Here is a 1,151-nt window from a genome sequence, read left to right on the forward strand (position 1 = left end):
GAAACTTTCAAGACAAACTCAACTGAACCACATTCGTTCTTCAATAAAAAAACGTTTCCTGGATATGCAAATGTAGCCCAGAAAGTTGAGATTGGGGCTGAATATCCGTGAGAAGTTTGATTTCCTTCCTCGTCTACCCTAAATACATTATATTTCCTAGATGTATCATTTCTAATGCTAATATCCACAAGTTCATGTCCATCAAATCTTGACCTAATTAATTTCCAATCCTCCTCACGAGCTTTTGTCATCTTGCAAATTGTTACGTGTTTTGATTGGTCCTCAATTATTTCTTCCTCTATCTCCTCCACTTGATCACCCACTACAATTTCTTCATCATCTTCATCAACCATTTTCCCATCCCTCTCCTCATCATACATAAATGTTCCAGGAACAACCTCAAAATAATCAACAGTCTCTTCTGTCGGAACAAAAATCGATACAACCTCCCTCTTCTCATCATTCATTCTTCTCATTATGAAAGGATGAGTAGCACCAGCTTGCTGACAACATTTCCCGCCAGAATTTAAAACTGTAAACGGTTGTTCATTTCCCTCATAATCAATCCAAATCATTTGAATGGGCTCGGAAAGAGTGTTATGGAAAATGATTGGACATTTGTGATCCCATCTCTTGGCACATAGTTTTTTCATTTTTTTAATTAAAACGTCTCAAAAAAAATGTCGTACCACCCAGTAACTACACTGTTGACCCTGAGACCACAGTGTGTTGCCGCAATACTTACGTCGGGTTAAGTCACCGTACCCTATACTACCCGGGGTTCCAGCATAGGGTGTTCAAGCCAAGTATTTGTGTCCACAGAGTTACAAGAAATGAACAAAGCAATCCCAACAAGAAAGAATTTATTATTTAATATTCGTAATATCATCAAGACGAACCCGTCGGGTTCATACGATTAATAAACGTTTAAATTTTTTTTCTAGATTTGATTGAGAAATTGATTTGGTTTCGGAGCATTAAATAATATTCGCCTCTACATTTGTTGGGTTCAGAAAAAGTTGAAAGTTTGTTGTTCGAAATCAAGTGATGTTGTTATTTCTCAATTGTTGAATTGAGTTTGAGTTTGACAATTTCCATCTCTGATTTGTGAACTCGCCTTACTTCCTCTTTCATTTCCTTATATTCTTCTG

The 1,151-nt window shown here is 36.8% G+C and overlaps 1 protein-coding gene across 1 annotated transcript; it reads right to left on the minus strand.

The window, feature by feature from the left end:
• Positions 1-5: 5 nt before the first annotated feature.
• On the minus strand, positions 6-653 carry NAEGRDRAFT_77114 (uncharacterized protein; the record flags this gene model as incomplete). Its single annotated transcript, XM_002667930.1, has 1 exon — positions 6-653. A coding segment is annotated over one exon (648 nt), but the record flags the coding sequence as incomplete, so codon positions are not given.
• Positions 654-1,151: the final 498 nt, after the last annotated feature.

Source organism: Naegleria gruberi (assembly GCF_000004985.1).
Source record: "Naegleria gruberi genomic scaffold NAEGRscaffold_1400, whole genome shotgun sequence".
NCBI lineage: Eukaryota > Heterolobosea > Eutetramitea > Acrasida > Naegleriidae > Naegleria > Naegleria gruberi.